This window comes from Sparus aurata, chromosome 18, assembly GCF_900880675.1.
Source record: "Sparus aurata chromosome 18, fSpaAur1.1, whole genome shotgun sequence".
Classification (NCBI taxonomy): Eukaryota; Metazoa; Chordata; class Actinopteri; order Spariformes; family Sparidae; genus Sparus; species Sparus aurata.
In genome coordinates this window covers 32,202,716-32,221,472 of record NC_044204.1, presented here as the reverse complement: position 1 = coordinate 32,221,472, position 18,757 = coordinate 32,202,716, and the positions used below count along the sequence as shown (strand labels likewise).

The 18,757-nt window shown below is 44.0% G+C and overlaps 1 protein-coding gene across 1 annotated transcript; it reads left to right on the top strand.

Moving 5' to 3' along the window:
- The first annotated feature begins 573 nt into the window (after positions 1-573).
- smyd5 (SMYD family member 5) lies at positions 574-10,882 on the top strand. The gene is made up of 13 exons (XM_030395347.1): positions 574-693; positions 2,652-2,760; positions 2,994-3,133; positions 4,474-4,595; positions 4,693-4,762; positions 6,279-6,383; positions 6,627-6,689; positions 7,876-7,946; positions 8,449-8,555; positions 8,765-8,821; positions 8,915-9,009; positions 9,435-9,505; positions 9,972-10,882. The coding sequence occupies exons 1-13, from the start codon at positions 601-603 to the stop codon at positions 10,120-10,122; spliced, it is 1,254 nt and encodes a 417-aa protein (XP_030251207.1). The 5' UTR covers positions 574-600; the 3' UTR covers positions 10,123-10,882.
- The last annotated feature ends 7,875 nt before the right edge of the window (positions 10,883-18,757 follow it).

Genomic DNA, 18,757 nt, shown 5'->3' with positions numbered 1-18,757 from the left:
TACCTGTATAACCATGGATACACAGTTTTACCCAGAATTCAGATTTTGTGATTTCCTGGCTGCCCTGTTTCATTCTACAGATGGAATCTGTGTTTATTCTGGAGCCAGGTGAGGTGAGCAACAGTTACCAGGCGATGAGACGACCTGCATCAGAGCCGTCCTCCTGCAAATAACCGGCTGCCTGCAGGTTTTCTTTTGTTTTTCTGAACGGAACCACCTGAAACCAAAACACCTGTACACATTCAGATTCAACATTTAATATCAGAGAGGTTGTAGAGGCAAATTTCAGTTTGATTATCCCCCTGAAGAGGCGTTTGTTTACTGGTTTTTTGTCTTTTTGTGTATATTTTTATGAAGGTTGGGACCTAAAGTACATAAAACTATACATGAGAAACAGGGAAATAATTCAAATGAATAAATAACTCTAATATAAATAAACTAAACATCCAGAATAATAAAAAGAAACTTAAAATAAATCACTATTAAACTGCCAGATGCTCCTGCAGTTCCCTCCTCCTCCAGCAGGGGGCGCTGCCGCGGCTCGGAACACATAACCCTCCGTGTCGTCGCGGGGTTCAGAGGGGAAAGGTCGTCACAAACATGGCGGCTCCCCTGGATGACATGTTTTCCTTCTGCGTGGATCCCGGCAAAGCTGCAACGAGCGTGGACGTCCGATTTATAGACAACCTGAAGGTGAGCTGGTTCCGGTTCTGTCGGTCAGAACGGATTCAAACAGAACTGTGAGTTTATGGAGCGAGAAGCGGCTGTCGGGGAGGATCGCAGCCCGGGGCAGGGCTCACACTGCCCGGGCTCAGAGGGACCAGGAGGACCGGGAGGACCGGGACCGGTGCACGGAGCAAACGAAATAGATTTGTATAGCAGAGGGGTTCTGGTTCTGGTTCTGGTTCTGGAGTCGAGTGTGTTTATTCAGAAGTATCAGAAGTGAGAAGGGAGTGCATTAATATCATAACACGTCACTGACACCAGATAATTAAATGTATATCTCTCTATGTTGTTGGTAGAAGAGAAGAGAACACGTGATTCAGTCTGAAGAGGAATAATCAATATATTCTGGTCACCAAAGATATTCAGCTTGATGGATTAATCAGCTGATCATTCAAGAGCAACTGTTTCCCTGTGCAGTAAGGCCAAACACAGAACAGTATTAAAGAGATTTTACTGCTAAGTTCAAGGAAAATAGAAAGTAATGTTCAGTAAATAATGCAAACAGTCAAATAACGATGGTACAGAAGTCCAGAAACAAAGACTTCACAAGATTAAGTGCAAAAATTAAAAACACTTGCTCGTCGTCGTCATCAGCATTATAATATACAGTTAATACTTTCACATCGTACAAAATCATTAATACATTAGGAACACAGTTGTGGAGTCAAACATCCTACAAGTCAGGAAGAAGAGTTTAGTTTACAACATCTGGCTAAAAACACAAATAAAAACGATAAAAACTACTCGAACAAAGTCCTTTCATAATAAATGTGATGTGTACAGATGTTGCGTCTTTTTGTTTTTAGTTGTTGATTGTTTTTAGTTTTAGTTTTAAGTTAAATGAAAGTAGCCGACCATGACCTACGCATGTGTAAAACGTAGCTGTTGGACTAGCCAGAACCGATCCCTCCCTCCTTCTGGTAGTGGAGCGGGACCACCAGAACCACCAGGGGGACGTGACACAGGAGGACAGTTGAGAACAGGCACTCAGCTGCTCTCCCGTCATTGACACATTATTATTCCCTAACTGTGACTTCAGTGGTTGTCTGGTGATGATGGCGTTCAGTTTTTCTTCTGGTCGGTTTGTAAACACACCTGCTGGCTGTCACAGCTGCAGTGTCTCTGTGCTCATGAGGTGAAGCAGACAGGACGGGTGGCGATGCAGCGGCACGTCGGCCTGTTTGCTCCACCGAACGAGCCTAGAGACACTCTTGCAGCAGAAAGTGGCTCCAGAGATATTTGTTGTGTCTCAATTCAGGGTTTGCATCCTTCAGAGGAGCATTTGAAGGCCGATTATGTCACAACGCTGCGTGAAGCCTGTCCCAATCTGAAGGCTCCTCCAGATGCTCCTCCTTTTCCCTCTTTTTGGAGGATGCACCGCTACGATCATTCGTGGCCTCACACATCCCAAGATTCTTTGCGCGCCCGAAAAGAAGAAAGAAAGAGAGAAAATGGCGACATCGCATGGCGTAGATCGTCACTTTCACGGGTCTGGGCGGCAGAAATCATGACGTAAGGGTAAAACATCTGGTGACGCAACCAGGAAATGCTCCAAAAGGCTAGACCGTCACATTTAACAACAGCTGACGAGGTTAACAAGGTCTCTCTGAAGGACTCGCCTTCGAAGACTGCAAAGGACGGGTCCTTCGAAGGATGCAGACCCTGAATTGAGACACAGCAATTGAGTGATTACCGGAGTTGAGCTGGTTGAGCTAATAGTTTTAGTCCAATCCAAGTCCAACCAATCAGAAGCTGAGCAGAGGGGTCTCATGATAGCAGTCTGTCTTGTTGGGTAGTGTGACTGACAGTGATCGACAGTTTTCAAAGTTTTCTGGCTGTTTTTGATCGATTAGTCTGTTGATAAATGTAATAATTAGTGGCAGCCCAACCTGACTGTGTCGGCGTGATGTCCTCCATGTTTTCAGGGTAAAGGTCTCTTCGCCAAAAAGAGCATCAAGAAGGGAGACGTCATATTTCTGGAGCGGCCTCTGGTCTCCGCCCAGTTCCTGTGGAATGCTTTGTATAAATATAAAGGTGAGATGTTAAAAACACACATTGGTTACAATGAATATTATATTGTTATGGTGATATGAGACTGTACAGTATATTGTCTTTACATCCTGATATGGCGCTAGTTGTCTTTCCTGGTTTTGAAGGCTAAAAAGTAAAAGTATGAATGTTTGATCAGAGTTTGATCCAGGATGAAACTTTGATGCCTCAGTGTTTCACCTCTGTCCGTCTGCTCTGCTGCGTCTCTGCTCGTCCAGCCTGCGATTACTGCTTACGCGCTCTGGAGACGGCCGAGGAGAACGCCAGGAGACTCAGCGGCATCCCCGGACTCAACCTTCCTCATCCTGAGCTGTGCCGCGTGCGACCGGAGCTGCACCAGGCCTGCCCTCAGTGCCAGGTCAGCACGAGTCGGCTCGGACACTCGATTGATTTTGGTTTTTTTTTAAATGCTTTAACAGAAGAAAGATCCTTTGGAAAAAAGTGGTCTGATCAGGAAACGTATCGATTTAAAGCTAGCCGTGTTCAGAGTGGAACCTTCACTGCGTCAGCGAGGGTTGATATGACTCGTTCATAGATTTTTTTAGAGGCCAGTACTGAGAAAACTGTCTCTGTGATGCAGACAAAGTGTTTATCCATGACAGTTTCTCTGTATTTGCACTTTTTGCATATCTTTTAAAGGCCGCACACCCAAACAGGTTCGCTTCTAACTGCAGCAAAGTGCCTCATGTTCCTGAAGTTAAATACAGTTCAAGCACAGAATGCTGTATTTGTTTATTGGTGCAGAGAACCTCATTCCACCCTTACATAAAGGTGATCACAGTGTTTTTAAACCTGGGCCCTGTTGTTACACATTTGGCATTTGAAGTGGGTCGAGTAGTTCTCCACTTTTGTTCGGACCAAAGTCTCACAATAACAATAAACAACTGATGGAGCGAGGCAGCATCACACCAGTCAAACTTAAAAAATGGATTTGTAAAGGGGGTCTGGTGGCTGTTTCTGATTCTCTTTAACAATAACGTCCGTCACTGTCGGGATCATTGATGCTTCACGATGCTGTAAAAACACCCAGGTACTTTCAGTGGATGTACTTTGACGGGTGCATTTGTCTCCCAGGATTACGTCGCAGCCATTGCGGCCAGTTAAATTGATATACTCGACCAGTTCTGGGCCCCGTGGTTTCATATTTTGGTTTGTAAATGACTAGATTCTGACCTGTATGGAGCTCGATTATTTCCATTTCTTTTTTTTTAATAAATAAAAATATCTCAGATTAATATTATGATGTGATTATGTGAGAAGAGTAACAAATGTTTGCACGGTGTGAAGCCTTGTCATTTCCAACACGATGTCACTCTGTTGAAATGCGGTCACGTGCACTGAGACGTTGGAGTCACTGAAGAATGCATTTTTTTTAAAATGCGTGATCGTTCGTTGGTGCTTTATTCAGCTGGACGGCTGTGAAATGTCAACCATGGCTACAAATCCGATTCCCCTTTCTGCATAAGACGTATACATAATGTCCTGATTGCAGCGACCTCACGCAGTCACAGTTGCTAGGTGACGATGACCGTTGATTTCCAATTAGCGGTCGAGGAGACCGAGCAGCATGTGGGGGAAAGGTCGCTACAAGGAGACCAGAAGTTTATCATATGTTTGATTTAACTTATTTTTTCATACCTGTCTCTTTTAGTGACTTGTATTCTTTCTTTCCTGCTGTCTCTCTCTCTTCCTCTTCAGGTGATGTACTGCAGCAGCGAGTGTCGACAAGCTGCAGCGGAACAGTACCATCGAGTTCTGTGTTTGGGTCCCTCCCAGGAAGATCCGGACCATCCCATCAACAAGCTGAAGGATGCGTGGAGGTGAGAGAGCTTTGTGCAGATATGGTCGCGAATGTGTTGTTTTTTTTTTTTTAATACGTCGACTCACTTTAATGGACATCACATGTCTTCTGTTCAGGAGCATGCATTACCCGCCGGAGACCTCCAGCATCATGCTGATGGCCCGGATGGTCGCTGCTGTCAAACAGGTGAGTCTGTCAGAGGCGTGTGAGGTTCTGGTGTGTGCACTTCTGTTGCAGGCGTTCTTACAAAACAAAGCACTGGATTTCTATCACTCACTCCTCATTGTTCTGTACTTTAAATACAAACTTCATGGCGTTTAACTTTGCCCACATCTTGTGATGGGCGGATAAAGCAAAACTCGGCACACACACAGTGACATCTGGTGGCAACCCGAGGCACGACTACCACACCTCAATGAATTAATAGTTTAGTTTTAGTCTTGTGTGCAAGAAACCTCCAAGTTTTAAATCTGTTTCCCTAAAAGCGACGATCAAACTTTTTTTTTGTCTGATACGAAACATTAATGTATGGTTTTTTTGGTGTAGTTTAGTTCAGGCGCTGCTGTGGACTCGTGTGTTTAAACCTCGTCGTTGACATTTATGTGACGTTTCATCTGAGTTGGGATGAGATGTGGTTGAAGAATAATACGAGGCTCATTACCTAAAAGCATCTCAAACTTCTTATTATTTCTTTCTCATGTGCATTCCCAGATTTATCATATTCAAGTTTTATTGGCATATGACCAGAACAAAATCAGTAGGTGTTTATAGATAGAACAGATAGAAATCTAAGTGTATATATTAAACCCATCTGAGCCAAAGTACTTGATGAACAAACACAAAGAAAAAAGGAATCGCATTTAGAGGAAGTGCTGTTCGTTTGTTTAAATGTTTTGAGGCTTCATCTCTATAAATCTTCTCATCCCGCTAACGTGCCGATCAAATACTTTCACTGTGAACCTTCTAAAGCTGCAAATGAATGAAGCACCGGTGATGTTTGAAGCTGTGAACATCTGATAACATGATTCTTCTCATTTGATACAAGCTGCTGAAACAAAGCTCTGAGTGTTGCCTACCTGTACATCTCACTGAAAGCTTCATAGCTGCTCTAATTCATATTTTTCTAGAAACAATAGATGGTAAACATAAAAGAAGCCGTCGTAACAAACCCACAGAGAGTCATCACAGTGTTTTAGTGTCTTTCACCTCTTTGTTTTGGTTTGTTCTCATCCACCTTTTGTCCAGAAGGCAAATTAATTCTGCATAAAAGGTTCTGATGAGCCGACTTTACACTCCAGACACAGTTCGCATCTCGCTGCTCGACACAGTGAGCGATATTTCCCTCAGGAGCCAAAACAAGCGTGAATATTGGACTTGCATTTATTAGACGGTCATAAACATCGCTCCAGATGAATGCTAATATATCTGCTAACAAGTTCCGTATAACAAATGTGTAAGGCGGTGATCTGAATATGTAGGTTTTGCAGATTTTGCAGGGAATTAGGAATGACAAATGAAGAAATATCAGAACATCTTCCTCTCTTGGAGCAGAAACGACCAAGAGTTCAGTTTAGATTATCCTTGAAAAGACATCAGGCTTGTTTAACAAAGATAAACTGCAGAATAACAACATAAAATACACAACAATAACCGACTGACATGTTTTTTTTATTGACACTGGTTGTTGTTAATGTCGTTCCAGGCCAAAGACAAAGCACACTGGCAGAAGCTGTTCTCACACTTCTGCAGCCGGGCGGCTAACGAGGAGGAGGAGATCGCCCATAAGCTCCTGGGAGAGAAGTTCAGAGTGAGTTATCGCCACGTTACTTCTGCTCGAAATATGAAATTGTTGAACTGCAAAACGGATAGAAAGTCCGGCGGTTCAAAGACGACATCGTGCTCTTGCGCTACTCGCGGTTTCTTTACAGCTGCGCGAGCAAAGCGTGACATGAGTTATTCCCTCCTGACGGGTTTTAATTCCCACGTGTGTTTATGATGTGTTTTCTGTTACGTAAAAATAATAGTTCCATCTCTAACTTTGTTTCTGTAGGGGCAGTTGGCCTTGTTACACAGCCTTTTCAAGACAGCACTTTACGATGATCATCTCAATCGGGTAAGTAAGAACAACTCGCACGTCTCTTCACGTTTTCTCGTACGTAGTTTTATCAGACACGTCACAGCTGTAGCGTCGCGGCCAACACGTATCTTCATCATCAAGAGCAATAAAGGTTATTTTCCTTGTGTGACATTTTGGGAAATGTGCTTCACGGCTTTATTACCCAGAGTGAAATGAGGAGATTGATGTCACTCTGATGTGTGAGTGAAATGTGAAGCAGCTGGTTACATTAGCTTAGAATAAATACTGAAATCTGTTCAAAGGTTAAATAAAGAAATCTAAAATAAATAAATAAATAAAAACATCTCGCTACCAGCTCCTCTAGATTGTAGTTATTAACACATCATTACTTGTTTTAGAAGAGAATGCGATCTTTTATTTGGTGGTTTTGCAGCAACAGTTAACAGAAAATCTATTATTAAACTCTTAACTTTAATTTTAAACACTGCAGACAGTTTGTTACAGAATTGGTTATTATGATATTGGTGTAATATCCAGAATAATATTTATATGCTGATGTAAGTGGAACTGGTTCAGAAAGTGGGGACAACTTATAATAACCAGGGTTCGTACGGGTGCTTGAAATCCTTGAAAGTACTTGAATTTCAATGTTGTGTTTTCAAGGTCTGAAAAGTGCTTGGATTTTAGTTTAAGTGCTTGACATTATAACTCTGTGTCTTTCACAAAATTGGGATCAGACCGGATAATTAATTTCTGAAGTTTTTGCTATTATGAAACATAATTTTAGATGTTTACAGCATAATACAATGTACTTTATTGTGATAAAAAGAGAAGAAAAAATAATGAGTTTATATATTCCTATAGAAAAGTATTTTACCCAAGCAATAAGGTGCTGGAAAATCTTTAAAATGACCCTTAAAAGTGCTTGAAAAGTGCTTGAATTTGACCTTGAAAAATGTGTACGAACTCTGAATAACGATCATTATTAAAAGTTAATTCAACCTGAGCTCGTAGTTCTTTCACTGTCAACAATGAACCAAACGATGAAAAGCTTTATAAACAATTTATAAATCTTTACAGGCTAATTAACATCAGCTGCATTTACCATATACAGCTGCTTGATAAATGGTTGATGTTGCATTTCATTCAGTCTGAAAGGGGTTGGATTAAATTAATAATCATCCGGCACTGATCAATAACTGAACATGTGGTGGTATTGCAGTGGTTTGTCCCCGAGGGGTTCCGCTCTCTGTTTGCTCTCGTGGGAACCAACGGACAAGGCATCGGCACCAGGTAAACAGGGTTTTTTTACGAGAAAAATACATATCAGCACAAAACTCCTGTCCAGGATACAGGGTTCGTACGGGTGCTTGAAATCATTGAAAGTGCTTGAATTTCAATGTTGTGTTTTCAGGGTCTGAAAAGTGCTTGGATTTTAGTTTAAGTGCTTGAAAGTGCTTGACATTATAACTCTGTGTCTTTCACAAAATTGGGATCAGACCGGATAATTAATTTCTGAAGTTTTTGCTGTTATGAAACATAATGTTAGATGTTTACAGCATAATATATACATAATTGTGATAAAAAGTGAAGAATAAAATCATGAGTATATATATTCCTGCAGATAAGTACTTTACCCCAGCAATAAGGTGCTGGAAAATCTTGAAAATTACCCTTAAAAGTGCTTGAATTTGACCTTGAAAAATGTGTACGAACCCTGAGTATAAGACACTGTTGTGTACAGAGATCAGCTCAATGCAGGATCATTCAAAGTGCTTCCGTTCTCCTCCTCCAGCTCTCTGAGTCAGTGGGTTCACGCCTGCGATTCACTGGAGCTTCCCGCCCAGCAGAGGGAGCAGCTGGACTCTTTCATCGACCAGCTGTACAAGGACATTGAGAAAGGTCACAGTTTTATCTCAGTGTTGCAGTTTATTATTTGGAGTAAATTATTTTTGTCTCAGCTGAGCAGATTTGCAAGCGCCTCGCATTGTGCGAGCGAGCGTTTGTTATTGTCTGCGTCGTGGCGTCGACGCCGTGACATTGCTGCGGCTGTTATGCAACCTCTGATCAGATCTCGACAAAGGTTGGAAATGTGTCTCTTCTCTCTGTAGAAACCGGAGACTTTCTCAACTGTGAGGGCTCCGGACTGTTTCTGCTTCAAAGCTCGTGTAAGTGACGGCGTCATCCGTGTTACTTCAGTTCAAAGACGCTGTTCTCGAAGGACGCTGACGACCCGTTTATCGCCTCTTTGACCCCCGCAGGTAACCACAGCTGCATACCCAACGCAGAGGCGTCCTTCCCGGAGAACAACTTCCTGCTCCAGCTCAGCGCCCTCAGTGACATCAGCCCAGGAGAGGTCAGCTGACGCGCCTGGGTTTGGAGTGATAAATTCTGGCCGGGGATAGACGGGACAGAACATCCCTCTCTAGCTTTGTGTGCTCCCTTGTCAGACGGTATTAGAAGGCAGAGACTTTAAGGATTGGAGTGGGTTTGTCGAGCTGTCAGAAAGATTGAGAGGCCTTGCATCTGCGCGGCACAGTAATGTCACAGCAGCCGTGTTACTTTCACAGCAGAGCTCTCCTTTGAATGCTGCCTGAGACGGGAGCGCTTTTGTGTAGAGAGATGGAAGGATGCCGCAGCTTCCTGCGTGATGGCGAGAAACGGGGATAAGAAAAAAATCCCAGCGGCATGTTCGCGCTGCTAAACTGTCATTTTTTAAGACTTCTGGGCTCAGTAACTTCACGTTGAGGTTCAGCTTTTTGTTTTTCTTTGAATTTCCAGGAGATCTGCATCAGCTACCTGGACTGCTGTCAGCGGGACCGAAGCCGTCATAGCAGGCACAAAATTCTGAGGTAAACACCTGCCCTTTGATGAATCACTCCAACGGGGTCACAGATTCCATCTGGATCAATAAAAAGCCTTCCAGGCAATAATGAGCAGTCCTGAGGCAGAGGCGCTCGGGGGTCAGAGGGCCACCGCTGTGCTCACACTCCTCATTGATCAGCATGATGTCCATCCATCCTTGAATTGCACCCCGACGCTAAAAGAGATCAAGTTTGTTTTGTATGTCACGTAAACTTTTCACTGCAACCTGCGATAGTTCTCAGCTCTGAAAAGGTACCGCTCACACTCCGCTGGTGTGAACCTGCACGTGGCCCCAAATATCACACCAGAGGAAAGTATTATTGGCATCATAAGCATTAATTACAGCACGAAATAATCATTTGTGGAAGAGCAGATCTTAATAACACCTCTTGATTAGTTCAGCTGTTGTTAGAGGTGCGACAATTTGACTGGTGTAATATGTTTTCCTCCCAGGGAGAACTACCTGTTCGTCTGCTCGTGTCCAAAGTGCGTCTCCCAGATGGATGAGCTGGACGCGACATCAGAGGAGGAGGAGGAGGAGGAAGGCGAGGCAGAAGGTGAAACGGAGGGGGACGAGATGGAAGATGAGATGACTGATGTCTGATGAAAGACTCGCCCGTATTGTTCTCAGCCGCTCCCCGTTCCTGCCGCCACGCTCAGCAACCATTTGAAGCACCGGAAGAATAAAAAACGTGTGGCCGAAAATGTCTCACCAACACATTTCACCCGTTCTTTGTCTGGTTCTAGAGATCAGTCACAGAGAGGTTTTCCTTTTAAATGAGGCGCGCGTGTGTGTGTGTGTGTGTGTGTGTGTGTGTGTGTGTGTGTGTGTGTGTGTGAAGTGTGTCGGTAACAGGACAGTGAGATGATTTTATTGTTTTCGCTCTGCTTCACCACACTGAGGGTTTAAATAAACTAAGACTTTAAACTGTCAAGAGTTTTTCACATCCATATCAGGTAAACGGTTAAATGTTCTACACGAGATATTAAACATTGATAAAGGAGTAAACAGCTCCTTACTTTGTGAAGAAAGAGTTGAGCTGTGGCGTCCTGAGGAGTGATGTTTGTTGTGGACGCTGGTGTGGATGCACGTCCATGTGAGTCCTCCCTTTTTTTAAAAACCTCCCTGCAAGAGAAAAGAGTGACGTCCAACACAAGATTGTAAAAAAACAAAATGTCAAGAGTTTGAAGTCTTCAGCTCAATGTGATCCTGATCAATTGAAGCCATCAAGCTTTAGTCAACCCAAACCATATAACTTGATGTTTTTAGGCAGCCGGTGTTAGCAGGGACAGCTAGCAAGCAAAGTGATAATGTAACACTGATTTCGATCACTCGGCAGATCAAATAAATTGTTCCTTTCTAAGTTGAAATCGTTTCTGATGAGGAGACGTGTTGCTAATGATCTGAAATGTTGGTGCTCTGGTGTCACTGAATGTCACATGTAGAAGCTTAAACAACCCTATGGGACAGCGTATGAAAGAGATGGAAGCTTCTGCACAGTTCATCAAATGTGGATTTAAACGCCTCTTAATACTGAAGTAAACCTCTTGTGCCACTTGGTCGCAGCAGCACCAGTTGTAATCTTGGACGTATCACCTTCAAGCAGCGACCTCCCTCACGTCGCCCTCTCCCGTGGTAGCTGCTAAAAACATTAACAAAATGAGAAAAGAATTGGGCCACATCTTTTCTCCGCAAACTTTTTTTTAAGGTTTGGCAGTAGCTGAGTCGGGCTGTTCTTCCGAGGTTAGACGACCTACGCGTTGGTATTCAGTGAAGCTGATTCCACTGCAGTCAGCGTGCTTGATTGAGAACAACTGAGCCTCATTATCACATTCTGCTTTACTGGCACACAATCCCAACTTCTTCAGTGTCTGGTTTTTAAATTAGTCCAGAATCTGAGCCGTGAAGTGAGTCCAACAAAGACGTCATTGAAACTTTAGTTTTGAACCACGAGAAGTTGTTCTCTGGAAGTCTGTAATGGAGGTTGACAAAAATCTTCATTTTGGACTCTGTGAAGACGTCGCTCAGTTGTCAAAGGTTAACGTTAAAATGATGTCTAAAATAAGACGTCTCCTCAGTGGGTGTCTCATCAACAGACATTAAAATGCAACCAAGGCTTTATTTGTGAATGTACCCGAGTCAGACCTTCGTGTAAAAGCATAATTACGACGAAAGAGGCACTTTTAAGATTTACCGTATTTTCATTTTCGGGTCAAACTCGTTTTCAATGGGAGTGCTACGGGCACTTTTACGCTAGCATCAAAATCTCTATCTTTAAAACACTAAGAAGGCTCGACACAACATGAAACTTTGCTGGTAGTATCACCAGGGTCTCTACACATGAACACGAGCATTGAGAACATTGTTTGTGTACACAGAGTTTACTAAAAAGAAGGTTTTTGAACAACTCTCGTTAGCAGTAGCTTGTTCCGCTAGCCGCCGTCATGGCAGCCGAGAAGTGTCGATCTCAGAATGCGAAGTAACCTGGAGGACAGTTAAGGTGGAATGCTGCTCGTGTTCATGTGTAGAGACCCTGGTGATACTACGAGCAAAGTGTCATGTTGTGTCGAGCTTTCTTAGTGTTTTAAAAATAGAGATTTCGTGGCTAGCGTAAAAGTGCCCGTAGCACTCCCATTGAAAATGAGTTTGACCCGAAAATGAAAATACGGTAAATCTTAAAAGTGCCTCTTACGTCGTAATTATGCTTTTACGTGAAGGTTTGACTCGGGAATATTCACAAAAAAGTCTAGGTTGCATTTTGGCGAGAGTTTCGCTTTAAATCAGCGTGTTTTTCAATATGTTTCACTCTGTGGGAGTCTTTTCATCCTATGATGATGTATATAAATATTGATTAGAGCCGTTTTAAATAAAAGCTGAAGGAACTGTGTCGGTGGATCCAATGTGCTGGAGCACAGAGCCAAAACCAAGCTGTGCTCTTACTGTCTGAACTGTCCGACCTTCAGCTCCACTGAACCCAGTTATCGTTTCTTGTGCCCGACGAAAACGAAGCAAAGTGATTAAGCCAAGATCAATCTGTTCTCAGGTGTTTAATTAAGAAGCGTACATGACTTACATGACTATGCATTCGGTACCGAAGAGGCTTTTTATTTATATTCTCTTGTAATTACAAGTCTTGTCATACGGGAGGCATCCAGCCAGTGAAATGTAGTTTGGTTTTCACACTGTGATCTACGGGCTCGGGTTAAACCTTTCTTAATGTATTATGGAGACCTTGAGTGGAAAATTGCTTTGTCAGTAACTGTTTACCCTTTTGTTGAGAACTGTATTTCAAACCGCAGCTCCGCTGGAGTGAAATTGCTGCTGCGGCTGCCCACACATGAATCAATATTACAACAATGACTGTAATCACAAATCCCAATATTTTCAGTTTCCAGACAAAGATTGGAAATATCGAATGAGTAATCCCAGTTTTTCCTCCGGCTGGCGTTCAGCTCAGCGGCGCGGGGAGAGGATGGCTTCGTACGTCGGACGAGCGTAATTTAAATATTATAACGGCGGCGAACAGGAGCCGAGCTGCTGTCGTTTTTACTACTCTGGCATAAACCATTGAAATTGGATGTCTGTTGAGTCATTTATCTGGTTTACACACCTCCTGCCTTTGCTACAGAAGATTGTACTGGTAAAATATTTGTTCAGTCATTGCATATTAACCACGAGTCAAATTGTCGTCCTCCAGGGGGTTCGGGTGTTCACTAATCATCGGGTTTTTTTACGACTCTTTCTCTCCGCACGGCCTTTCGCTTCGGGCACTTTTAACGCGGGGGGATATCTCATTTCATATCGTTAATTACTAAATGGATTAAAGGAGGTATTCTACTGCCAGTGCCCGCCAGTCAATCACAGCTCACACTGACATTAAGTGCACACTAATTGGTGGCAGCAGATACCGGATAAGAATGAGTCAACAGTAATAGTGTCTTTGCAAAGTTGAGCGTAATCCCTCTACTTTTCCCCCCCGGTGCCTCCACGTCGCCTGTGGTTGACATTTCTCCATTAACCTCCTCAGTTAACTTCCCAGTAGCTGCCGCACTCGCATCACATGCTAATTCGCCCCAGGATGCACAAAAGAGAAGCAGGAGAAAAAAAAAAAACCAAAGAGAACGCATTACGTCCATGAAAGGATGCACACCTGGGACCCGGCGCGACAGGAGGCCGGACCTCTGGACGCATCCTCCGGTTGAAGCTCGCCCTCTCCGCCATCGGCTGTCATCCTCTGAAGCCGCGCCAGCATCGCCGCAGGAGCTCTGTAACTTTGGAGTGTGGAGCTGAACCGCAGGGGTCGAGCTCGGGCAGGCGTGTGTGTCGGACTCCACATCACACAACACGAGCGTTTCAAGTCGGAGGGAGAGCGGAGAGGTCAAAGAGTGCGCCCCGAGAGAAGGGGGACAGATAGAGGCGCGTTTGAGGACTGAGAGGGCGGGAAGTGAGGCAAGTGTTTGAGGAAAGGAAACAGGAAGTGTGTGGGGGGGGAGGGCGGCGTTACGAACCGGAGAGAAAGAGTCTTTTATTCTGACAAATCGAGTACAAAACACTTCATATACATTTCAAAGACTACAGTGGTCTAAAAGTGGCACATTAGTCATTATCATGCAGATGAAGGAAGGAGAGCACTTGACTCATTTTTCAGAATATGTCGCTGTCAATGTTTTGCATTCTGGTTGACGTCGTATGCAGGAGATGTGCAGCTTTACCAGGACTTGTGAGGCTGGACTGCACGTTGATTTGTCAGTTTTTGAGATGCTCCTGCTGTTTCTGCTCCAAAAATCCAGACGGTTGAATGAGATATGACCGAGGTGTTACTCATCAGGCCGCGCTGACAATCTCAAAACACGAACAAGATTTAATCAGATTATTTTGGTAAAGTAAAATCGCCTATCCAGATTTCTAACATTTAACACTAAAACTGGATTCATCGAAAACTGGATCAGAGCCAGGCGACGCCAATGTGATCAGAGGATCAATACCAGATTTTACTGCCGGAGAGACGGAAACACACCTGAAGACTGAGGAGTCCTGACTGTCATGGTCAGCTGACCTCAACCCCATTAAGTAAGTAAGTAAGCCCCCCCTCGGTCAATAGTCTTTCCCAAACAGAGAACGGGCTCAAGGTTAATAGTCAGTGATGTGCACGGGGGGGGGGCAGTCGCCCCCCCCTCGTGGCCCAATTGTTAAAAAACGCGCGCTAAAGTGCCCTCCTGAGAGCCAAAACGCGCGCTAAAGTGCCCTCCTGAGAGCCAAAACGCACGCTAAAGTGCCCTCCTGAGAGCCAAAATGCACGCTAAAGTGCCCTCCTGAGAGCCAAAACGCGCGCTAAAGTGCCCTCCTGAGAGCCAAAACGCACGCTAAAGTGCCCTCCTGAGAGCCAAAATGCACGCTAAAGTGCCCTCCTGAGAGCCAAAATGCGCGCTAAAGTGCCCTCTTGGTTGGCAAAACACACTAAACTGCCCCCTTGGCTGGTTAAAACATGATAAACTGCCCTCTTGGGAGCCAAAACACGCGCTAAAGTGCCCTCTTGGCTGATTAAAACATGATAAACTGCCCTCTTGGGAGCCAAAACGCGCTCTAAAGTGTCCTCTTGGGAGCCAAAATGCGCGCTTAATTGCCCTTCTTTTCGCCCCTGCCCTTCAAAAAGTCTGCGCACGCCACTGTTAATAGTCATACATAGTTATAACCATGGCAACCAGACTGACATTCGAGCAATATCAACATCACGGGCGCGGATTAGTGGAGTCCATGCAGGCTTGTTCGCTGTCGTTAAAGCAAAAATATTCCACTTTTGACTCACTGAGAATCGTCAAAAACGCCACAATCACAATCTTAAACCTCTTTGTCAAAGCCGCCGTCTTCATTCTGTCCTCAGTGGGAAAAGCGAACAATAGGAACTAAGTTAGCAGTCACACATATTTACAGTTTTTCTACCTCAAACATGACACCTAAACGAACGTGCCATTTCTGGCGCCACGCAGTCGATGAGCGTTCGAGTGTTAATGCGTGAATTCTTCTTTAGTCTTTTCCGCTCAAGCAGTTCTCAAATAATGTTCGGTGGGCTTCAGGTTTTGAAAGAGAGACTGAAGTAGAATACAACCTACAAACTAAATCAACAGAAGCAACAACAACAAAAAAAAAGATTACTAGTGAAAACTTGGTGTGAAAACTTAAAGACAGAGTTGAGGCTGATATTTACTGATGTCCTGTGTTTTCTGATCAGCAGTTCAAAATCCTACAGTATTCTGTTGCTGTTATATAAAATAAAGAAAGGCAGCAGATTTAAAGAATGAGTAGAGTTTAAAGGTTAAATTATGGTGGTTGAAATAACCGGGTTTGCAAAATTTATCTCTAAGTTGTGTGACCGCTTCGCACTGCACGCTCGAGGTGGGTGAACTGAGCAGTGGAAGCAGGTTTTCAGAGCCGAGCCGACCGAGTGTGCTTGAAAACAGGCTCCCATATGGAAACAATCTCCCGCCTACATTAGCCCTGTTCAGATCGGTTACCACGACGGATCCCAGCGCTGCCTCGGAGCGCTGCTCCCAGAACCAAAGTGATGAACGACCGCCTCATGTGGAATCGGACGACCTGCAGTCGGGGGGGGGGGGTTACTGCACTTTAGCTCGCCCCGTATAAAAACAAACACGAAAGAGAAATACAGTTTAAGAACACAAACGCGGCTGCCGAGCGACCTGCTGGGTTTTTTGATCGATGTTTGAGATTTCTGCGGTTCACGTCTGCTGAAATCATTTCCTCGATAAAAATCAAAAGGGTTGCAAAACTGTCAACGGCGCCTCTGTCACGTAGTCATCGGAGAGACTTATAGAAGACTGTCGGCGGCTCAATAACATCGCATTCATCTTCGGGGAGAAACCTCAATGACATCATGTAAAAACTCGCCGCCTGGAACACGGAGAGCCGGGCTGCGAATCGTCCAAACGGAGGCTTTAACATCACAGACGCACGAAAACAGCAGTAACGGCATGTTTGTGACGCCCTGACAGCCGACTCAGGAGAAATGTGCCAGTTTTTATGAACAGACTCCTTCTTTTTGTTTTAGGATTTGAAAAACAGTAAGTATGAGATTTATAGTGACGTGATTGGTTTGCTGACGGAGCAGAGAAGCAAAGAACTTGACGGTTTCCTGCGCACAGAGAAATGACGAGCCTGATCTCGAGCTGGACCAACATTCGTTTTGACTCCGGAAATACTGAGCTGATTAGAAGTTTCTTGTTTTGAAAGTTTTTCCCAACCGCATCTGGGGATTTGTGTGTTTTTAGCCAGGGACGGCAATTTAGGTCTGTCAGTCTGATCGCTTCCGACTGAAATATTGCAAACGTGGATTGGCATTAAAATTTGGCCTCCGGAGGGAGGACGAATCTGACTTTGTAATCCCGTCAAAGATATAATACAGAACACACCCGCAGAAGAAAATGTCTAAAAAATGCAGAGACCTTCCTGCTGAAGAAGAGTCAGAGAGCGAGGAAGGAAATGTGACGAAAAACACAATGTGAACACAACTTTCTGTGAACATTTCTGCCTCAGTCACTTAGATTTTCATCAGCGAGGCAGGTTGTTTAACGATCAGGTGGTTTGATTGAGAGATCCCCGCGGCGTGTTTAGCTTTTCCTTTAACGCCTCAGTTAGGCGGCCTTGAGTGAAACGTCTCAACAACTATTGGATGGATCGCCGATAAGTTCTGGGAACACGTTCGTATTCAGCTCCTCCAGTTTGATTACGATACATTTTCGGGATCATTTCATCGGGTCAGGTATCGTCGACATTCCCATCATTCTCAGCTGTGCTAATTAGCAACTGTTAGCATGCCGATTCAATAAACTTAAGTCAGTGAACATGGGAATCATTAAACCTTCTACACAACATATCAAAAGACTGCGAAAGCTACAGAAAAGATCACAATCGGATAAGTCCGCCCGCGTAATGTGTATGTGTGTGAACCCGTCGTGATGTCATCCATGGCTTTGTGGACTCTTGTTTTGGAGCACTGATACAACAACTGAAGCCCTGTTCATGCATATCAAAGCAGCAAAGTTGTACCTGAAGCCAAAATAGCCCAAAAAGCGTTGCACAGTAGAGACTTCTGCTGACCGAGCCGGCTAACTTCCGGTTTACCGCCCGGCTAACTTGAATGTTAATTAAATTATTTAATCTCGCGGCTCTTCTAGACTCTCCAAATTTTATCGGACCAAATAGCTCAAATTATGATTGTGAAACGAGGCATTTCGTGGTGGCTGTGATGCTCAAAAAAGCGTATCCACCATTTTACAGCGGCTTCTTACACATAGAAGCTTATGGGAATAAGTATTTTTTGGCCCCTGTGCACCACGTGACAATTACACGGGTTGGCAACTACGAAAGTTGGTCTTAAATCCTGCTTTTCTTCCTGGCGGTTTATGTTGATGACATGGCATTAAGTCTTGTTAAGGTTTTTTGGAGCTAGAAGTGACCATATTTGGAAGACATCCTGACTGGATCTCACTGAGAACCTGTTACAGAACCAAACCCAAAGCAAAACATGTATTTAACACTGAATGGGGCCATAATTTACAAAATGAACATCATGATGTACTGAAGGAGACTTGAAACTAGTGATTGAGACGATGAACTCATTACAGAACTGTTGACTGAGGTAAAAAAATCACGTATGACTCGGATCATTTTCTCATAAGATTACATACAATCTGACTTCATTTTGAGACCAGTGGAGTCGCCCCCTGCTGGCCATTTTAAGAATGCACGTTTAAGGCACTTATGTGTTTGCTCCATCCATATTTTCAGTGATTTGAATGTTGATGCCACCATCTAAGAACAAACTACAGACACGAATCTGAACTGGGCGTTTTGATTTCCACCTCTACGCACGGAGCCGCTGATGTGCCTGGAGACTTTGTCTTTTTTGGACGAAGTGTGTTGAAAGATCGGAGCAAACCTCATTGTTGACTGTGGAAACGCCGGGCCGATTAGTTTGAGTATTTTGTGTCTGAATTCATGTTTTTCGCAGAGCTCGTCCAAGCACAACTGAGGAGCTGTGGGGGTTTTTTTCATTCTTGGATGGGTCTTTGAATATTTGTTCTCTCTCCATCCCTCAGCGCTTTTTTATTTACTCAAACCTCAACAGTTTGAGGCTCAGATAATTTAAAAAAAAAAAAAAAAAAAGACCATTGTGCCAAATATGAAAGAGGTCAGCTGTGATCGACTGTGACTGCCTAGC